Source organism: Lagopus leucura, unplaced genomic scaffold (genome assembly GCF_019238085.1).
Source record: "Lagopus leucura isolate 7727_CA_CO unplaced genomic scaffold, USGS_WTPT01 Super-Scaffold_100015, whole genome shotgun sequence".
NCBI lineage: Eukaryota > Metazoa > Chordata > Aves > Galliformes > Phasianidae > Lagopus > Lagopus leucura.
In genome coordinates, this window is record NW_024962269.1 from 11852887 (window position 1) to 11873316 (window position 20430).

At 45.3% G+C, this 20430-nt stretch overlaps 1 protein-coding gene across 1 annotated transcript; it reads right to left on the reverse strand.

Moving 5' to 3' along the window:
- Positions 1-964: 964 nt before the first annotated feature.
- Positions 965-20063, reverse strand: FAM174B (family with sequence similarity 174 member B). Its single transcript, XM_042875957.1, has 3 exons — positions 19780-20063; positions 11401-11532; positions 965-4753 (listed from the first exon to the last, which is right to left on the reverse strand). The coding sequence occupies exons 1-3, from the start codon at positions 20061-20063 to the stop codon at positions 4750-4752; spliced, it is 420 nt and encodes a 139-aa protein (XP_042731891.1). The 3' UTR covers positions 965-4749.
- Positions 20064-20430: the final 367 nt, after the last annotated feature.

Consider the following 20430-nt stretch of genomic DNA (forward strand, 5'->3'; position numbering starts at 1 on the left):
CAGTGTGCACCAAATGAGGGAGTTAGTCCTGTTTGAGCATGGCTGGGTTAGGCTGGTGCTCCTCTCCGTGGGTCAAACTGCCTATGAACACCAGCTTTGCACAACAGCTGGCTCGTGGCTGAGGCCTGATTACATTTTGATAAGCACGTTGAACTGGATTTAACTTCACTTTGGCAGGACGTCATTCAAAAGGCACTGGCTGGTTGGCGGCTGCCCTTCGTCTACAGCACTGAATTAGTCTGGCTATTAAAATAAGGCATGAAAACATCAAGGCAGCAGCAATTCTGGAATGTGGGAAGAGGCAGAACTGACTCATGCAAGGAGCACTGGATCAGACTGTCCCATAACTAGCAGCCCCTCCTCACTTTATATAACATAGTGCAAGAGGAGAAGCCTTCAGAGGACTCACTCACAGTCCTAAAATGAGCATTAAGTCCCCACGTGCCTCACTGCCCCGATGCTCGTCTCTAGCTCTTCAGCATCTCGTGTGCCCTAAAAGCCACAAGGCAGAATTGTTTCAGATTGGGAACAGGGGCACAGGACCCAGCTGGAGGAAGCCTGCCCACTGCTGCCATGCAGTCTGGCCACCCCGGGGAGGGGGCACGGCTCGGTTCACTCCACTTGCCTCAGCCTGGGACAACAGGGCTGCAGTTTGTGGGCTTGATGCTACTTAACAAGGTGGGAACCAGCAGTACTGATATCTTCACTATTGCAGTGATGTTTGCTTTCTGAATCCAGGTGTCCATCTAGCGTATTGATAGGGAGTCTGTGTGACTAAATGTATTTCTCTTCTGTGCTGTCACAACCAGTTTCTCTCCTTGTCATGCTCTGGTTCAGGCTCACTGTACAAAGGGACGTGCAGCTCTCTGTACCCAGGCAGTGTGCAAGGCACTCTGAAGATCAGTGCACTTCAACAAATGACAAACCCCTTCCCACCCCCTCCCTAAGCACAACAGCACAAGGAGAGGTTTCAAGAACATGTTTAATGATGGCAGTTTCCAATGAAACATGAGATGTCCATTCAAACTTGTCTTACCAATTTTTCTTATATATAAAAAAAAAACAACTTTTGGTCACAACAACAAATTCTCTTAAAACACTTTTAAACAAAGTTCAAGCAATTGCACGAAACAAAATGCATGGTCCTGATAACTCCTCACACAAAGACTGCAGCAGCAGAAACTCATCTAACAAAAGGAAAAAACCTTAATGAAAACCATAGTGTGCCACCCTGCAGAGATTATGCCACATACAGTGCTTTAGAGGGAGCAGTAATGAACAAAATGTTCAAATGCATTAGCAATTAAGTGTTCATTAGACTTCTACAAGTCGTTTGGAGCTTAGGATAAGCACTGACCTGTGTACAAGTTAGCGTGCTGAACAAGTGTCTGCAGTGTCTGCAGTCATCTCCACATCTTCCAGGGAAGGGGAAGATGCTACCTGTGCATTTCTGCCTTAATCCTGCAGGCAAACATGGCACACTGACTTCTGCAGTTGGAGTAACGAAGCTGTGATTCTGTGCAGGGTTTTCTTCCGCAGCACAGCATGCACAAAGAGGAAAGCCTCTAATTTGCTTGCTCTGTTTGACTCTGTTACCAGTCAGTGGATTTTGTAAGCAGTGAGCAAGCTGCAGGCAGACATCTGTAATAATGTTTCTTTTCATTTTCTGTAACAGAAAAATGCCTTTAAAATGCTCTTGAACAAAGCAAGCTCGACTATGCAACACAAAATAGCAGCAAATACTAAGAGACAATCGCAATCAGATTAAATCTGCATTGTAAGATGCACAGAATGTTAAAGCAAAACATTCATGTAGTGGTTAATGGTTATTCCTTTCCAATGAAATAGATCTACCTGAACTGAACAGTTCAAATTATTAAAACTATGTTTTAAACTAATTCCTACAATTAAAAAAATATTCTTATATATACTATTAGATGAGTCACATCAAGTGCTCTTAAAATCTTAACTAAATATAGCTATAGAATATTTAACTAGACAATTTAAATCACATACAGCAACTTCTATAGAGGTAAACATTGCCTCACATTTGCAACAGCAACTGAGCAACATCAAACAAAGAATTCAGGTTACTTTCATGACCGTGAGCAGTGGGTGAGGCCGGCCTTCTATTTTCACCAAGTAGCTCCTCCTCCCTCTCAGCACTCCTTGGCTTATGGCACATCTGGGACTGCTCTGAGGAGCCAGCTGAGCACCTCTGTATTCTACATCTGAAATGCTTGGTCCCATCCACCACTGAGATTTGTCCATGTTATGAAACAGTGGGGTTTTTAGCCACAAGCAAGTGGAGCAGATGGCCTCTGCCAGCTGAACTCTGCAAGTAACCTGAAGTTGGTGGAAATAATTCATTTCAAGAACTGACTTGCCCTTGGAAAGAAGTACCCTTCATGCTCCTCTCATCTTTCTCCTCTGTCGCTTGGTCTTGCCCTCTTTTGTGCAAGGAGGCTTTATTCCCTCTATCCCCACCACTTCCAGAATGCCTCAGCGTAATGAATTTGGCAGAAGTGTGGACATGAACATGTTGCCATGGTGTTTGCTCAGAAAGCACAGCTCCTGCCCTTCATCACCTCCTCCAGCAAATGCAAAACGAGCTTTTAACCTAGCTTTCCTCTCAGCATCGCCACTTCTTTGACTTAAGAAGGATTCTACCTATCTAAATTTAGTTCCTGCTTTTCGAAGCACTGTACTCCTGAAGAGACATGCTATTTCCTTCAGAATCATCCAGCCTGAATCTGAAATCTGCTTTACCAAAGCAGGGAAAGATTCTCTGGCTTTCATCTCAACCTGCAGCACTGCTCAACCCACCAGTACTTACATGCTATACCATCCTGGAGACAACCTGCTCGGCCCCATCATCAGTTCCTCTACTCTCACTTAGTAGCTGACATGAAATATTGCTTAGTAACAGTACTGTGGAATGACTCAAATTCATTCCGTGAATGAAAATAGCAAAGCATTTTTATATTGCCTTGATGACTAATGGTAACACAACAGTCTCCCATGGGATTTTTCCATGCCAGTTGAGTGGGATGTTTGCGAAGCCTTTGCTAAGTCACAGTTACAGAAAGCAAGCTACATTATGGGAGCTACTCTGATGAAAGCACAAGGCTGCTGGGGAAAAGAAATTTCCCTTCTCCTCCTCTTACGGACTGCAGGGCCCAAGGGAACCATGCAGAACCAGCACAGGTTAAGGTATCATGACAAAGCAGTGTAGTGTTCTCAGCAATCATCAATTCCATCAAAAAAAAAAGAAAAAAAGGCAACTCACTGCAAGGATGGTTCTTTGCCAGATACTCTGCGGTCTTGAAGGGCTGTAACTGTAGGAGTAAGTCAAGCAAACACTGGGACAATCCAAAGAAACAGAAAACGTGTGGTTCCCAAGAAAAGCAAGGCTCTCCAGCGAGCTTCAAAACCCAAAGTACAAAGGTTTCAAGGGTGAAGCAAATGAAGAGTAAACGTGTCAAAGAGAAATCTGAGCTGCATCTGTGGTTATTCTAGAGGAAAGCCACAATGTGAAGAAACAAAACCAGTTAGGCTTGCCCTTCCTAATGACTGCCTGGAAAGTATACATGCTTGTGGTTTCCTTAGCCTGATCCATCCAGATGCAGCTATCTCATTTTATTAGTGTCCTCCCACAGCTCTGACCTCTGCAGCGTGAGGCACAGCAGGGAGTAATGGTTCAAAATGCATCCTTGAGTTTAATGGGATTTGCCAAGCAGGTGGTAAAGGAAAACTTCCAGTTTTTCACAGATTAAGATCACTTATATAAAGCTCCCGTGCAATCTAAGTAGTGGTCTTTCTGCAGTCAAATCATTCCATGTGAGGACTTACTCTGCTTAGAAAAAACGTAGTAAGATGATTGGTACACAAGTTACAGGAAGCGTAGGACACACAACAGTACAAAACACTTTAACTCCCTGTGGAAGGGCAGAAAATTACAAAAATATATCTTTTTTTTTTTTTTTAATCCAAGATTGTTGTAGTTTAGGGCATGTCTGATTCCTCCTATTTCCCTGTGATCTCATTTATTGTTGGTCTGATCAAAGCTCCCAGGGACAATGAAAATGTCATTATGAAAGCTTAGTGCAACTATAATGTTTAAAAAATCAGTAGCAAGTCAAGAAAATTTTCTGCATGAGTCAACCTCTCACCTTATTCCCCTTAAAATCCTGTACTAAACATAGTACAGCATTTCAACACGGCTTACATTTTTACCACCTAAAGTCACAAGTCACTTCTGTAAGGCCAGAAAGAAAATACCCTTCTTAATATTTAAATGTATGAACTGTTCTACAGCGAGCAAAGTTTAACAGTGGCTAAAGTACTGAATTGGGAAAAAAAGTCCTTGAGGCAGCTTGATTGAATCTTCCTCTTCTTCCTTCTTCTGCAAAACTTATTTAGACCATAATGAGCTGCAAGTTAGTACACAGGGCTGAATCTTGTCATGCTTTAGTGACACAGCAGTCCTCTTAAAGCAAGAGGGAGCTGAGTTGGCGAGGAGGATCTCCATCATTCCAACATAGTGGTTTGGAAACCAGGGAACTGAATGGTGACATTTTGGTCGGAAGATTTGTAGCCTGCCATACAAACAGCACCTCGAGGAGGTGAGGCTTGGTTTGGTTGTAATGCTGCAGAGATGAAAGCCTCCCCATTCACAGTTATGGCTTCAGCAGGTCCCTCAACAGCAGAATGCCACCTGGCAGGGCACCAGTGCTCCGCAGAACTGCTCTACCTGGAAAGAAACAGGGGAAATCAGTGCTTTTGTAGATTTGCAATTAAATAGCTCACAGACAGAGATGAGAACTGATGTGCATGGTATGGGGAAAAAAGCCTCAAAGGCAGTGTTATTCACTGATTGCTATCAGCTCCCTCCAGCAGCTGATCTCCACGTTGACAATGGACACTGATATGAGGTTACTGTTATGCCAGGAGAAGGCAGACCAAGCAAAGGAAAACAGCAGCACACCAGACAACCACTAAATTGTGTGGTCAGCCACTGTGCAGGCCAGAGCAGGGAGCGTGCACACAGGAGGAGGTTCCTATATCACTGCACATGGAATAACATCTTGGACCTAACAGCTTTTTTCACATCAGTGCAGCCCCTCGCTAACCAGCATGTGTGGATTATTCACCTTGCAATGGATTCTCCTGCTGACTCCCTATTGCTTTAACTGCTTCAGGATTTAACAACTAAAGACAAAAAAGAGAAAAAAGTCTTAATAGAAACTTGTTATACTGTCGTGCATGAGGTGAGCACCTTCCCATAGGACTGCACTGCCTGCATATAATCAGCTGAACTGACCAGCAGAATGTGGTGTGCTCTGTAACAAGTGTGAGGGAAGAGAAACTGTCCTTCAAAACCCAAGCAAAAAGTGCTTTCTAACTATGTATTTCCTCCCCTGCTGCAGATCCACAGGAAATCATAAACAGCAGCATCAAAGCTTTGGCAACTTGCTGTATTTATGGCAAGCAGCTGACTGAGTCGGTGATTTGCACCCCCTTCAGATGAGGGTAAATGATGCACCTCCATTTATACACAACCTGTCACTGCTGCTAGAAAAAAAAATTTAAGCTGCTACAAACCCCAGTGCAATTCACCTAGCATCATCCATAAAGGCCCGAGGCTTTCACTTGCCAAAAATCCATTACAGCTGCTCCCTTGAGAGCAAACACGCTGCCTTAACAAGCAGACAATGCCCCGCTCTGTTCAGGGCTGCACATGCAGTTAGGATCTGGAAAAGATGTATTCAAAGACACCAATATTGCAATCGTATATTTTGCAGAGAGACTCCCAGAAGACTGGAGCACATCAAAGCTGAGCCCCACAACAGTGATGAAGATGTATTCACACAGTTCAGTGCTATCAGCACCTGAAAAGGGGTGAATCCAGAAATAATGTGCTCCACCAGCCCTTTGATACAGCACATCTTTCCTCTAAAACATCCCACACGCTCTCCAAAGCCCTTTAGTCCAATGATGAGTGCATAAATGTTACTGACCTTTCTGCCTGCCACCACTCCTCACACATAAATCTTTCCGCTTTCAAGTGTGCTTTGGAAGATGCATTCCTAAAATGCTTCTGTGCTTTGCTGGTACTGCTGCTGGTAGAGGGAGAGGTGGCAATCCACGTGGAAAACAAACTGAGACATTTCACTTAGCTGACAGGAGGGACAGAAGCTTCAATCTGCCCCGAGAAAAACTTGTGGCTTTCTTTCGGTTCTTATTTAGGAGTCAGACATCTGGGTTGGGAAAATTCCAGCTCTGGTATTTAAATTCTGAGGTCTTCCTTGACTGCGGGTTCTCGCATGGTGCATCTCAGTCTGGACTCCAAAGGCTCTGCAGGAACAGTTGTGAAATTCACGCAGCTGGGCCCAGCAAGCACAGCAGGAGCAGAATGCACTGCCTCAAGCAGCTGCATTTCAGCAGGGAGAGGAGATGCTGATCTCCCAGATTACTGAAGTGCTTTCAAAGTGTTCGTGTATAAGGTACCACAGAATTTATTCAGTGCTTGTTTTGCTTTTTCTATTGAAGCTGACCAGAAATTCCCCCAACGAATGACGCTAGAGTTAATAAGCTTAATAACCTAACAGTTTTAATTACGTTTTCAGAAACTGGTTCTTTTCACAACTGTTCTAATCTCCTTTTCTCTTATTTCTTAAAGCATTCTGCCCCCGTTGTGATGAGGGATGAATGAAGTTTATCGGGGGTGTTTGCCTGTCACCTATTCCCTTCTTTTACTCTTCTTGAGTGTCATGCAGTGCTGTTGTGTAGGAGATCAGAAGATCTATGTGACTTGCTTTCAAGAAGGCGAAGGGAAGTGCTAATATAGCAAATAGAAAGGAACATTTTAAAATCAAGACCTACCGATGGGATGAGAAAGCACAGCAAAGGATGGGATTTAGCTTTCCATTTAATTTATTTTCCAAGATGTAATCCCATCATAAAACATGAAAAAAATACCTGACAGGTGGAAAATGGTGACCAGTAATGTTGATATTGTCCAAAATCAATTGGACATGGATAACTTTCAGCCTTCTGCAGCACAGATTGAATCGGTGATCAAGAAATAAGCATTCTCTATGTTCACTTTGCTTTCTTTGTGTAGCTCTGTAATAAATTCAGAATAATTCTTCAACTTTTCATCCCGATGTCTCATTCAAAACCAGAGCAAACACACCAAAAGCTATCCTCCATACTAAAGAAACATTCCCATGAAGCTTTTCAAAGAGGTGCTAATATCCAAGTGATTAGGGATCTTTGCACTGTGACATGCTCTGATTTACACTTTCAGCCTCTTGTCACACAAATTGTGCTCTCAGGATTAGAGAAGCCATTGACAGAACCATTTCCTCTGACTGCAGTAAGATTGCAAAAGGGGCATCTAATCCGGCACCCTTGAGCTTCTGTGTCTGACAGAGACAGCCAGTGGGTGGCTTTTGCCTCCATGGGAAGGACTGTGTTTGGTTGAGATCTGAAGTGTCTCATTAGGTTGCTTTATGGAAAGAGGCAGCTATTCCTTGGCCCCGTGGAAGCAGAGAATGGGGGATCTATTGGGAGCCCCAAATCTTATAGCCTCCTCAAAAAAAAAATGTAAACACCTTCATCCAGCAGCCCAATTTACACTGCCTGCTGTTCTTTGATGCCTCATGTAAGGCTGCAAACAAATACTTGCAAGGACAAAGCATGAAAGGAAAGAAAATTAGCTGCATGAGAACAATTGGAGAGGTATATGTGGCTTCTCCCCTGTTGCTGCCAGACATCAACTGCCTTTTAATTAGGGCCATTTGCATTGCATGGGGAACGTGGCTGAGAATCTTAATTACTCCCCCAAACACAGACATGTCAATGTGTACCTCTCAACAACCTGGAGAGGACCCCAAACAAACCAGCCCAGATCCACCCCCATCATCCCCAGCAAAGACTTAAGCTACAAACTCGAAAATGAGACTCTCTGAGCTGTTTATTGGCTTGAGAAATATGTCAATACTGAGGTGATATACGTAGTGTTATGGACAGGAGGCACCTAACGTTGTGGTAATCCAAGGTCAGCACTTCAGGAGTCCCATAACTGCCATGCAAGTAGCAGCCCCATGAATCTAAAAGCACGTAATAGTCTTAGAGCCCACGAGTAACATTTGAGCTGAATGATGCTCATACTGCATTGTGGCCCTATTGCATTGCATTTTGGAAACCTCATTCCATTTCCACGATGTTTTAAATGTATTTATGGTGCTTTCCTGGTGGAAAGCATTGGGCAAAGGCCATAGCGGTCACAACTTTCCGGAGAATGGACTCTTTTCCTCATACTTTTACAGCCTTTAAATCACCAATGAACAGCTCCAAAGAATACAGCTAATTTTATATGACTTTCTGGAGCCAGGAAGGCTTCAAAAATTCTAGGTTTCAGTGACAGAAAGTTGGTTTCTGCAGCAGATGTGGTGGCGCGGATGTTACAATATTGAGTGATGTGCCCAGCCAATAGGCTTATCTTTCCCTACCAGCATGTCATGAGGAAATAAAGAATTAAAACAAAATCATCAGAATGACACCTCTTGGTCAGCCATAGCACTGCACCAGCAGATCCTCCCATAGCACTGGGCTGAATGAGGTTCAGCCTCTCTGATAGCAATCCCTGGGATGGTGCAGTCACAGAAGAGCTTTATGTGAAGCAGCGCCTTGCCAAAATCCCCACGCCAGGAACTGGTAGCATAGACAGGGGCCAGAAGTCTGTTGTACTATAAGCCAAGCGAGTGCCGCTGCTAGGAGGTTGACTGAATAAATCCAAACAACTGATAGTGACTGCTGGCAAGGAGGCACCTTCATTTGAATATAAAAATAAACACATAAAAAAGAGCACAGTACATCCTTGCCTGTGGGTATTTGTCAGGAGGCACCTGTTGCTCCTCTATCCCCTTCACAACTGCTTCCAGGTTGCTGTGGTTCGTTACACACTGCTGTAGTTTAGTTAACGAGCTGAGACAGCAGCATCATGCCATTCCTTATGCAACAGCCCCAGTAACAACTGTGGGTGTTCACCTGATGTGTTTGCACTTTTTTGATGTAAAGGAGAGGGGAAGCAGCTTTCCTGCTGCAATAATGAACAACGGTTCCTTTAAATCTGCAGGCTCTTGCTGAACACCTAAAACAATCCTATCACTCCAGTTATGTGGGTACCCACATGTATTTATAACTCCTTTTAACCACGGGCAGGCATTAGAGATACCTCTCTTTACATGATCTTGCTGGAATCTGCCTCCAGCTGCAAAAAAACAAAAACACAAAAGCCAAAACAGAAGCCTTAGGTGGCAAAAGTTAACTACTATTCTTTGATGGGGTGGGGAATTCCAGCTTCTACCAGGTGTTCTGTTAATTCACCAAGCATTGAGGGCATATCTGAGATGCTCACTTATCTTGACACAAGTGCTACAAAGGACTTGAGTAGTTTAGGGGGGATTTTGGTGGACAAACTTGGTATTGCGTGGTTGCAAAGATCGTTTACTGGTTAACAGGAGACAGGAATTACTCAAGACGTGGTCTCTGAGAGGCACAAAGGTATCAGGAAGCTAATGTATCTTCAAAGAAGCTTTCTGATGCTCAGTCCTGCTAAGGGGATGTCTGTAAGATGATATCCCCCTCTAGACTGAGGTAGCACTGTTTGAACTCGAACTGTATGCTTAAAGCAGCAGGGACTTCAGGAAATATGGAATTCAATAGCTGTTGTACTGTGGCAGAAAGGAGGAATTCCCACAGATGAAGAGAGGACAGGTTGGCTAAGAATCAAAACCCCCTATTGTCTCTGAACAGAGCATCACACAAGGTGAGATGAGCCGTTTGTACTGCAAAGGAACCCACGAACACTAAATAGCTTTTGGGAAAGCATCAGTACAGCATGTGCTCCAGGGGAGCAATGTCAGATTACACGACTCTCCTGAGTCAGAAACTTTTCAACATGCTCCCTTCTTTGTTCATCTAACATTTTACTATTAGATATGTTACCCTGAAGCATTGCCATGATGGTGAATCTTCTGTTCTCTGTCTTTGGAAAATCCCTCTGATGCTGCTACCATAAGGTCACAGAGAAAGTACTCAGTTATTTCTGCTTAGTGAAGAGGAAGCAGGGCAGGAGAAGGAGGGCTGTTGAAGGAGGCTGTGGTGAGATAGATTTCTTCAAGTTTAACAAAGCCTGGGTCAAACAAGTTGTCGTTGGCTTGAGGAACGATACAACCCGAAATTATTACTGTAAACACAGAACAGCTACAGGGAATGGCAGTAGGATGTCAAGGACTTTAAGGAGCCTTCTAATTCAGGCACCAATTACTTACGTGTAGCAGCATGACTCACACCCTTCATTGTTTTGAAACTTCCAACTATAGCCTGACTTTTACAGAGAAATAATGCAGTTATTTTGATAATGACCAGCAGAATGTGGTGCTGTGTGTTTTAGATGCTGGCATACAAGTGCTTAGAATAAATACATCGTTCCCCTTTCTAAAGTTAAGAGATGGGCAACTTGAGTGAGGTCTGATTATTTTCCAGTTAGGAGTTGTCAAGATCTGCATTTTTATAATTAGAAAAGCTTATTTCAGCCAAAGAGAGACAGATTTTAGAGTAGGCCATATTTGGTTAAGAATGCAACTCAAGTGCTACATATTGCTGGATGCAAATAAAAATAAGAGGTGCAGATACCCTCATGCCATAAATCAGTCTGCAACATCATTACATGCTGAGTGTCTGCAATAAATCTCAGGTCCAGAATAGGCACCAAAAGGTTTGGATTGTCACACTGCTTCTATCTCACAAGAGACAAACACATTTAGGGAAAGTTTGTTGCTAAGGGATAACTGCTGCAACATTAGGGAGTGACCACAGTCCTTTCTCTGACACAGAACAACACTGGAGCACATCTGAATCCAAAGGTCAGTGCAGATTTGCCACTGTTTCCTTCCCTACCATACTGCAGTAACAGTGCCTGGAAAAGCAGCCCTTGACACACAGTCCTCTACCTAGGATGTGTGTAGGCACTGTGAGTGTGCAGGAATGATTGCTGACAACTGCTGGAGAGGGGAAGTTCAGTCTGTTAAACCTTGTTAGCTATGTGGGGCATGTGTATCCTACTGAGCTGCTCTGCAAAGGAAAGAGGAGGGCAGAGAGAGCCTCAGGGTAGCAAAGTGGTTATTATAAGAGAAGGAGAGTACGGAACAGATGTGTGCTGAGAAACTAGGCACAGGAGCTGTAAAGGAGAGTGATGAGGCTCAGACAAAGTGAAAGGGAGACAGCGATTGCCTCATCTCTGTCAAGGAGGCCCAGTGGAGAGGAAAGAACAACCCTTCCTAATAAGAGCTCAGTAGCAATTCCGACTGGATGGGCTTCTGGCCATACCTGTACTTCACATCAAACACTGTTGAGTCTTCATCCTCATCGTCTTCTTCATTCAGAGGAGCCATTTCTACCCGCTCAGCTGGAGTGGTGATTATGTCATACTTTCTGGTCTTCTTAATCCTCTTTCCTGACCTGAAACAACAGAGGTGGGGAGGTTAAGGTTCATGTCTATAAAGTATTCCTTAGAGGATAAAGCTGTTTCCTGTAGACACGAGCCCACCAACAATCAATCACCGGTCTGTTAGAGACCTCCCCAGACACAAAGGCCATGGAGCCAGTCTGCATCCCATCCTCCTGCTGCCTTCCCAGGGCTCCCATTTGTGCCTGTCAGTGTACAGAACCATTTCTTGTCAACTGCAATCTGGATCAATGTCAGTTTTTTTCAGCTGCTGACAATCCAGAGATCATTTGGCATCCAGGGCTAGCACTGAGCAGCAGTCCACTGCGTCCTCCTGCTGCCATGCTCAGTAAGCAAGGCACAGGCTTAATCAGCAGAAGTGGTTTAGAGAATGTGTTTAAACGGGAAAGCTCAGGTTAAATCTACTGAGATGAGGGTATTCTGGGTAGGATTCTAAGGAGTGAAGGGGTTGGCGATATTTGGGTACAAACAGCCTGCTCTCTTTTTCTTGCAATCAAGCCTGGCTCAAGGCTCCTCCAGCAAAACCCCTTAGCCTTGTCTGAGAAGATCTGTGCTCAGTGCTATGCGAGTGCTATGCAAAATAATCAGTTGTGATTTGCAGCCAACTGTACCTGTCACCTTTCCACCCACAATGGCCTCATGTTCCTTTTGAAATGGAGACACTCAAGTGCTTGCACACCCCAGGATTTGTAAGATCTATTTTCAAATACTTACTTTCAATTAACAAACAATTGGCACGTGCCTTTTCGGCTAATTCCCTGCCTCTAGTTTGAATTGGGTGGGTCCTTTTTACTTCACCTACTTCTCCAGTGTATATTAGGAAGGTCGCACTGCTTATGTATTAATCCAGTTTCATGATCAGACAGTGAAGAAGGTGTTGTTAATCCAGTTGCATGATCAGACAGTGAAGAAGGTGTTGATGCGTACAGCTTGCCTTCAGGGAGGAAAGACAATGTCTTTGCAGAACTTTCCCTTTAACCTTTAATAAAACAGAACTGGCAACTGCCAAGCATGAGCTGATGCAGGCACAAGCAAAAAAACCCTAATTTCTGGTAATCGCAGCTAGTGCTCAGAGCAGGTCAGGACTGTGCTTTCACTGTCAAGAAGCCTTGCCCTGGCATGTTGTGCAAGGTGTGTTGGATTCGACACTACCATTTTTGCATCAAGAAAAAAATGTCTTGTAAAGAGTTACACAGCAGGGAGATTCAAGGTGTAGCCATTACCAAGAGACTGGGACTTGGAGCTGTGCTTGCATCTGGTCGTGTCTCCACCAGAGCAGACTACAGTGGTCCCTTCTGGGCTTAAAGTGAGTTTAAATCAGTGAGAGCTTAAGAGCTCCAGCCTCAGTGCCTCTGCCCAGTATGGCTTCTGGCTGTTAGTCTGAAGCTGAAGAAAGAGGTCCCATCCCTTGGGATGGAGGTGTTTGCATTTCCTCCCTGTGTGCTTGCAACAGAAAAATGGAGACAGACTTCTTCTGTCACCTAATCCTTAGAGCAATCTGTGCTGCTGTACCTCACAGAGCACAGAGTGGGTTTTGCTATTACTGCTGTCGGTGAAACAAGATATTTTATATCCAGTACAGTAGGAATCTTAACCCAAACACTTGAAATTTTTTTTTGAAAGCACTTGTCTGTATTATTCTGTTTCTCAGCCAAGACCCAACAGCGAAGCGATGCAGGGAGGTCTCAACTTACAAGTAATGCATTGCTGTTACAGGAATCATTTACTCACGCTGTGAAGCATAAACACACACAAAAGCTGACCTATGTCTACCTGTCAGAACCAACGAAGCGCAGTCTTAGCACTTCCCTTATGTCTACAGATTGCAATAGCTTTCCATAGGTTCCCAATTTAAGAGCCTACTTGCATATCTTGCCCACGTTAACGAGAAGCAGCCTTCCTCGTTCCCTTCTTATTCTGCAGAGTTCATCTTAGAACAGTAACACTGGAGCATCCGAAGCAATTACTGCAGAATAGCTATCTTTAGAAATGGCAAGCTAGAACCCTTTAGCCTCCAGCAATTAATTAGTCTATTTGGGCTCCATTTTAAAGGGGACCCAGAGCAGAACTCGCTGCACAGTTATCTCTTAATCCTCTGTAACCCTCACTTAACCGTAGCATTCATTTAGAAAAGGGAAGAAGTTGGTTTTGCTGGTTTTTGGCTCAGCCTCTACAATCATTTGCCCAAAAGGCAAACGATTTTCTCCATGAATTCAACACCATTTTAACTAGCTAATTTATCATGAATTTTTGCGGCGGTCACTTTTCTCACATTGGCTCATTTGGACAACTGCCCTTCGTTTCATCAGCACCAGAATCATTACCTGGGCTACTTTGAAGGGAAAACATCAGGACTCTCCCTGTATGCACGCAAAACAAGTTTGTCTGTTGGGAAACTGCTGCACATGAAAACCGCTCAGCCTGGGTAGGACCCTTTTAATCATCGGTGCCGGCAGTGCCAAAGGAAAAGCACTCGATCCAGTGGGCGGGACCAGACGCTATCTTTTGTCTGCAGGCAGACAGCAGCGTCAGCAGAGTAGTGCAGGGAGGAACTACAGCATGCCGATGTTTTGTGAACTTTTGAGACCTCTCAGGTAGGATGAGGACATGTCAGGCCTCGTGGCTCTATTTTCTATGCGCTTTTTTCATTTTGTGGTGTTTTTTTTTATGTTTTAAGCAAACAGGAAAGCGCCGAAAGCTGTGGCCAGAGTACATCCATGGCATAGCAACAAGGTGAAACCTCAGAGTGGTTTCATTTGGGTAGGAGTGGTAGTGTGTGTTTCAGTGCTGAAAGCTGTCTTCCATCTCAAAGGCACGTTGCTCCTGCTGTCCAACTCCAGCCACCTCCTGTAAATAGGAGTGAGGGTGCAGAGGCTGCAGGGTAGGATGGTGCTTGGGATGGAAGGAGGTACTGCAGTGTCTGCACTGTGCAAGTCCCAGCAGCTGATGCTGACAGCTCCTGATGGCTTTACCGCCAGCTCTGGAGCCGTCATACAACCAGCATGGGGTAGGAAAAAGAAGCCAGAAATATTAGCTTTCCACTTGAGACCCGGCATTGCTCCCACCCAAACCAGCTAGCCTGTTAAGGCAGATTTAGTGAGTGCAAAGCTTAACTGAGACAGAACGAAGAAGAACTGATTGGACCTGACGTGGAGGGCTGCTTCCAAGCGCTCCTGAGCTATTCAGCCTCCGTAGTTCTTGCTTATTTGCATTCCCCTTGGGCTGGAATGCCTCAGGCACTGCATACCACGCTGGTGTCTGGCCCGTAAGAAATCAGATTTATTCCCTTCACCACACAGCAAGGGGAGGGAGGACACGCAAAGATGGGCTGGAGCAGAATGCTGACTTTGTGTCTTTGTATTTTGACCCGGGGCTATTTAGATCAAGCACCAGTCACATGCAGAACTTCATCCTTCGTTCTGAGGCATCATGTGGTGGAGTAAATGCTCAAGCCAACTCACTGCTTCATTACATTATTTACGCCTCTCATCTATTTTAGTCAACAACCCTGATATTCAAAGATAATGCTTTTCTTGACCCATAGAGAGAGGTCTCTGCATTTCTAATCTACCATTTACACTTCCTGCCAACAGCTGTGAAGGTAGAAGGCCATGCCCTGGGGAAAAAGAGGAAAGAAAAGCCACAGCTATCCTTTCATAGTAGAACGTTCATTGAAGCCTGATTAAGACAGCTACAAACCTCCCCCTACAAATGCAGCAGTGCTGTATTGGGAGCAGAATTGGGGCCAGTTTATTTCCAGTACGTGAATTTCCTTAGCAGTTAAAAAATATGGAAATACGAAGCTGGGGAAACTCCAGGCTTGTTAGTGGCTGATGAATTAGATCAGTGGTATTTCATTACTGTTGATCGGTCTGGGTATCTCTGCTCTCTGAGTGGTGCTGTACATGCTGAAGTTAAACCATGAAGTTAAGTCCTCATGTGCTCTCAGGGTATGTGTTCTCTGTTGCAAACCAACGATGTTTTTTATAGCAAAGTCCTTGAGATGGAATATATGTGGCCACAAAAGCAAAGTGCCAACTTGCTTAAAGGCATGGCTAATAAGAGGGATCTGATAGCTATTGGGAATAACTTCAGGAACATCTAAATGAGACGTTGGTGAGGTTCCATGAAACCCACAAGCAATTAAAATACATCAGTCGTGGTGTTAGCCTGTACTTTCAAACATTTCAGTACAGTCTGACTGGATGTGCTCAGGAACTATCCTTCTTTTATAGGACAAAGCTATAGAAATGTTCTACCCAAATGCTTTAAGCCAGTGAATCCCAAAACAAGAAACAATCTATGCTGTCATGACTGCTCAGAGAGCTGCAAAAAGCCCAAGACAGCATTACATGGAACCCATCTTCCTTCCTTCTGCCAATTTGCTGTCGTGCTCAGATGAAGTCTTACCAGGTACACGGCCTCTGAGACCCAGGACAAGCGTCCCGTTTTCATTCTTCTCTCTGTGGCTCTTGCTAAACTGCACACAGCTTAAATGAAGCTTTCCATCTGGGATCACAAATCTATGCTTTTTTCCTCCATTTCAAGTCCTTTTAACAGTGAGGATTTTTTTCCTGTTCCTGGCAGAGGTCTTTTCTTTGCTGGATTAGTCTGACTGGTTATAATATAATTAGTTTTAAATCAGTGCAACTCTCTGGGGTTAAGGCTTGGATGGCCCACAGCCACCGCCAGCTTTTAGAACAATGGGCCTTGTATCCTGTGATCATATGCCTGAACATTTCTCCTCAACCTAAGTAATTCATCCTGGTTTTGCAATTATTGGAAAAACAAGCTTAAGACGGTATTTGAGGGAGGAATTGTAATGGAACATGTAATGTAGCAAAGCAACAAGTAATAAAATCTGCAGTAGCTTTCCTCTAAAAGACAGGTAAGCAGCAGCTGTTTCTAGCCTAGACTTTGTTTATTGAAGGGCACGTCGAGACACATAGCAAACGCTGTTACAGATGGTGCTCTGCACCTACAGCTTTGGGTTGCTTTCAGCTGGCACATTTGAGCACGTGTAACTTCTCCAGTTTTCCCAGAAGGCATATGGCTGTATGTGCTGGTAGAGCATGTCTGAAGCATCGTGTTTCCTGAGAGCTGATCCCAAGGATCGTATTGCAATGAAATGAACCGAGCTGCACCAGGGCAGAAAAAAATATTAGAATATGAAGGTAGAAAAGCAAAATCCAAAACACAGATCGAGCAGTCCAACTGAACTGCAGAGATCATTCAAAAGCTGTTTCAATAAACTGTGCTTTTAGGGAATACAACTTAATTATTTGATTGGGAACAACATGAAATTTGGTCTGCTAGGGGAAGGACCTTGGTTTGAGAGCATGCAGTGCCCAGGGATATAAAGGAAGAAAGTTCAGAACTGGACTTGCAAAAAAAGTAATAATAATAATATTCAATTACTGTAGGCAATTAGGCCTTGCCTCACACAGACAAGCAGCAATGTGTTAGCAGGCCTTTCTGGTCCCCAGCAGCCACAGACAGAAAATTCAGATCACTCTGGGTAATTCACATTCTGAATCACACCACCATCAAATGGATTCAGAGGATAGCACTACTAAAAGGAATGAACAGGAATCCCTGAAATGTTGTCTTAACAACAGAGCTGGAAAGCTAGAAATCCATCCATCCGCACTCTAGGTAAACAACTACAAATAATATATAGAGAAATACATTAAAATGAAATTGTAAATAAAAAATAAATAAATTCAGTGCTGGTGACAAAAATATCTGGCCACTTGGCAGTTTATTTCATCTCTATAATTCATATCTGAAAGGATAATTTACTTCCAGCAATCCAGAGCAATTTCACAGTGAAGGTTTAATCAAAGATTGGATTCCAGCAAAATCTCTTTAATAGGAATCCATGACACTTCAAAAAAAAAAACAAACAAAAGCAATGTTTTTGACTAAGCATGAACAAAGCTCTTATTTTGGCAGAGGAAAGCTGCACATTTATTGAGGGTAAATCTCTTATCTCTTTTGCAACAGCATCTCCTGCAATCTGTTTTGTCAGCTACAAGTGTGACATGGTACAAACATACCTGTTGGTATTTTTGCCTCATTTCCCAGCTGAGATAATTATTTATAAACAAGTGCTCTGCCTGATAAATGTTTTTTGAAGCTAAAACCTTCCTTTCTCATTTTTCTTGCAGGGTTGATTAAAAACATAGGAGAGATCTCAGAGGGATTTTTCTTTCTTAACGCACCTTTAATGCAACATTAACTCTGACAAGTTGCATAACAGTGACTTTGGCATGGGATAATTCATCTACCATTCCAATGTGACTTTAACATGGACCTATTTCTGCTGATTATGGTATAGGGAAAGGTCTTTATAGGCTACCAGTTTGCATACTTCAGCTACAAATACTCAGACTTACACCAGATCTGTTTGATACAAGGTCTTGCTTTACATCCAGAAAAAACTGAGGCAGAGGGTACAAGCCCTCCAAGGGCAGAAAGCAAGAGAGCTACAAACTTAGGCTTTTCATTCTGCACTTACTTACAGACTTGCTAATTCTCACGTTTGTCCATTAGAACTGTATGAGGCTGAAAAGTGGTTGATGTTGATTAAAATAATTATTTTTGATATTTTACTTGCTTCACCTGACCCACTTCGCTTTAATGAGCAGATCTTTCCTTGTGTTGTCTTTGCCAGCTACTGCAATGGAATTTAGTTAAATGTCAATTTCTTTAGAAAAGCGGCAGTTCTGATCCTCTCAGTCTCTAAGTCCATATTTAATAATACTGCAGTTGTGAATGCTGCTGTTCTTAACGCAGAATTGATTCAGAAACAGGAGAAAGGGAGAATTCAGCTGCAGCCATCGTGTAAATACAAAGGAGCTGCTTGGAAACAGAACAAGGAAGAATCTGCAAACTCTGCTTGTTCAGTCGCTTCTGTCACCTCGACGCAGCGCTCACCTCCTCCCAGCGAGCTGCTCTGCTTTCCAGGCACCCTCCTGCAGCCTGTACCTACAAGTCAGATCACCGCTAACTACTGAAAGTTTGTAATCTTCTATGGCAAAGTTAGGAGTGAACAGGCAATAACTTTGTCATCTGCAAAACAGGAACAGCTTTTAGCACTGCATGGGGACTCTCACTGCTACTCGGAGATAAATAATAACACTAACAGTGCCAAAAGGAGATTAATATTCATTTCTATTTCTGCTTCAGCAACAAGCCAACCGGAGGACTGGCTTTTTAAAGCAGTTGAGTTTAAATTGTTCTTGTTCCTCCAAGCAGGAGACATTAGATAAGATTCAAGGACTGTTGGCCTAACTCAAGCACATGCCAGCACCAACCTGCTTCAGCAGCGTGACTGAGCGAGCCTCCTCTGGCTGCACACACTGTGTGGACCAGAGATGAGCACCGAGCAGATGAGAACCACTGCCAAGCTTCCTGCTTCCACCAGCCCTTCTTGCAGTTCTGCAAGCCATCAGAGCTTTTTGCCCTTTTGCAATGGGTGTGGGGATTTGCATCCATCAGCATCTACTCAACAGAACACCAAGGAGTGTTGTTCCAACCCATGTACTGCCATGGACTTTGGGCTGGACCTTCTCAAAACAAGCCTACCTGCTTAAGCTTAACTTAAAAAAGAAGCGCTCTAGACCTGGTGTGACTTCTCCACCAGGGACATCTGCATGGCCCCAGCTGTAGGCAAAGCACTGAGGCTGGAAGGCACCTCTCCAGGTCACCCTGTCCCATATAGGCTCACCGTGTCCACTCGGGCTGAATCTCTTCATGGCCAGAGCCTAGCAGGGCTGCCTCTTTCACAATAACACAGCAAACTGTTTCCTTACATTGGATGGAAGGTGCTGACTGTGTCTTTCCCAGTCTGCAGGCAGCGCTAAGAGCTTGGATCCATCTCCTTCACACCAGGTGATCTGTAAGGATGCCCCACTGTCTCACCCGCCACGGTGACGTGGAACAGAGCGAGGACCTATCCACGCCACACTAAAAGTGCCTCGAAACCCCTTTTTCTTTATTTCTTCCAAATCAAAGTAGAGCGCATTGCATTTCAACCCAATTCCGAGGACCGCGGGGCCACCCAGAATTCCCACGGGACGCCGATCACCCTTCTTCCCTTTTACCCGAGCTCGGGCTCGACGAGAAAGCCGAGCGTCCAACGCACCGCCCCGTCCCGCACCGCGCCGTGCCGGCAGCCCGAGGCCCTTCCCGGGGAAGCGGGAGCCGAGCGCCGGGCGGCACCTGCCGCTCCCTACCTGAAGACGCGGAGCAGCAGGCAGGCGATGAGCGCGGCCGTGAGAGCGCAGGCCCCGATGACGGCGGCCTTCAGCGCGGAGAGGTCTCGGAGCAGCGCGGGCACGGGGCTCAGCTGGGCCCGGCTGCGGTTGCCGGCCGCTCCGTGCGGTTCGGCGGGCAGGCGGCTGCCGTTCACCGCCGGGCTGAGCGCTACCGCCGGCGGCTCCCGGCTACCGCGGGCTTCCGGCAGCGAGAGCAGCAGGCAGGCCGCGAGCAGCAGCAGCAGCGGGCACGGGGAGCGCATCCTGCCCGGCTACGGCCGCCACCGCGCCGAGCCCCGGAAGGCGGCGGCGGCCCTGACCGGCCCGCCTCCCGAGCGGCGCCGCCTCCCGAGCGGGGGAGGCCCGGCCCCGCTCGCCGCCCCCTGCGCTCCGGCGGCGCTGCCCGCGGCCGAGGTGCGCGCTGTGTGCCGGTGGGGCTGCGCTCCCGGCTGGGGTTGCGCTCGCTGCGGGGGTCCTGAGGGCCCTGCGGGTGGAGATCCCGCTCCCACGGCTTGGGCGCAAGTGCTGTGGGCTGCGGCTGAGGGAGATGGGGTGGTTCGGGGAGGAGGTCAGGGGGAGAGCGCGTTGTGGTCTGCGCTCTCCGAAAGTAGTGGTGAAGTGAGGTTTGGG